At 55.8% G+C, this 1,582-nt stretch overlaps 2 protein-coding genes across 2 annotated transcripts in view; both read left to right on the top strand.

Annotated features, from left to right (window-relative positions):
* The window catches only part of CSUI_009946 (uncharacterized protein), a 3,285-nt gene extending 2,276 nt beyond the window's left edge, over positions 1 to 1,009 (top strand). Inside the window, exons 4-5 of the mRNA XM_068070054.1 lie at positions 1 to 191; positions 932 to 1,009. The exon at positions 1 to 191 is cut by the window's left edge and continues 231 nt beyond it. Coding sequence (XP_067917971.1) covers positions 1 to 35 — 35 coding nt within the window. The 3' untranslated portion in view covers positions 36 to 191; positions 932 to 1,009. The remainder of the gene's footprint in view (positions 192 to 931) is intronic.
* Positions 1,010 to 1,234: 225 nt separating this feature from the next.
* CSUI_009945 (uncharacterized protein) lies at positions 1,235 to 1,577 on the top strand (the record flags this gene model as incomplete). The annotated part of the gene is made up of 1 exon (XM_068070053.1): positions 1,235 to 1,577. A coding segment is annotated over one exon (342 nt), but the record flags the coding sequence as incomplete, so codon positions are not given.
* Positions 1,578 to 1,582: the final 5 nt, after the last annotated feature.

The raw sequence follows: 1,582 nt of genomic DNA, 5'->3' as shown, positions 1-1,582 counted from the left end.
GGAGCTTCGTCGATGTTGGAAACTCCTCGGTGTAACGCAACCCACGCTGAAGGTCTTACTACGACTGGCGGTCAATTTTATCGGCGAGCAGACGCGGCCGGAGCGAGGAGATCTTTTCTTAAAGTTGGTACCTGCAATGCGGTCGGGTTTCGATCCTAGAGCGCTTGAGGCTCTTGAGGTTGAAGGCTCAGGTCAGTCTCTACTTGTCCGGGCTGAAAGTGGCTGAACGTTGTGCTGCTCGGTACTTCACTCCGGTTCGTCTTCAATGCCGGCCGGCGTCCAACGTATGAGCCATTGCTCGCACTCCACATCATCTCGTCGCTTCTAGCATAAACACCTTTGAAGTTCGGGAGTGAGGGGGTTGAGCTGTTGCCGCTCCCCGTCCCCGTGTTTCTGTACAAACCCTTGAAGGGTTATGAGAGAGGCGGGCAGAATATCTTAGACCGCCGCAGGAAGCAGAAGTCTCGCAGAACGCGGCGTGTGTTTCCCCCGTGTAGTAGACAGCGGACTGAGGGGGCGCGCCCCCTTTTGATGGTGCAATCCCACGTCTAAGTCTAGAAGGGATACTAATGGCTGTGGCCTCCGGCTCTGAACGGTGGCAGCTCGGCTCCGGCAAGCGCAGTGATTAGCCTGCTAAGACCAGGGGGTTTGAAAAGCAAAGGGCGGGCCGCGGGAGCAGAGTGAGGGTGCTCGCAGGGGGGGATGAGTAATGAGGTACCGGCTGACAAGGCAGGACAGGGGAAGAACATGTCATCTTTTTGTGACGAGGATTCCTGGAATAGTCGATACCCCAAGCCATCATTGCCTAGTTCAGATCAGCCTTATATCAAAGAAAGACGGTTGTCTAATCGTAGCTCACACGCTACACCTACAGGTTCCCTAAACAACCTGAAGGAGCAACGTGCCCTGCCAATCCCTGTTGTGTCCCCAGTTTTCAGACGAGCTTTCAAGGAATGGACGGTTCTGGAGACTCTACAGTTTTGGGTTGCCGGCGGCCGTCTGACTCTGAGTAAGTTGGTGGCGCGGCGCTGCTGGTGCTGCTGCTGCTACAGACAGCATTGGGGACCAGGCAGTTTGGGGATTTCGTCGGAGTGGTCTGTTTACATGTCACGGGCTCATAGGCCTATCGACGTCTGCCATTGTGGAGCTAGTTGTCGTGGTCTCTAGGGGCGCCTCTCCCCTCCCTCCCCTTCATGTCCGGAGCCATGCGGGTTGTTGGTCTGAATGGTCATAGCAGGAGGAGACCGAATCATTCGAAAGGGAAAGCCGGGACACTGTTTGCTTCTATTATGTGCACACCGCGACGTTTTGCCAGCCTGAGAGTCCTTGGACTAAGTCAGCTTGCGTCTGCCTGCCTGGCCCCGCGTTCACCCCGAGTGAGCCTGCTCCTCCTACACGGCTAGACTCGCGGAGCGACAGATTATCATCTGCGATCTTACGTCCCTGTGGTGGTAGGACTGTCGTGTCGTATATCGCTATGTCGCTACTGACCCACACCCTTTACTCGAGCCACTCCTCACGGCGCGTCGTCATGTCTCCTTCTTTCTCGAGCCACTTGTTTCCGTGTCTCACTTCCTTCTTT

The sequence above is a fragment of the Cystoisospora suis genome (genome assembly GCF_002600585.1).
Source record: "Cystoisospora suis strain Wien I chromosome Unknown contig_6384, whole genome shotgun sequence".
Taxonomy (NCBI): Eukaryota; Apicomplexa; class Conoidasida; order Eucoccidiorida; family Sarcocystidae; genus Cystoisospora; species Cystoisospora suis.
Note: the sequence above shows the minus strand (reverse complement) of the source record. Positions and strands in the feature narration are given on the sequence as shown.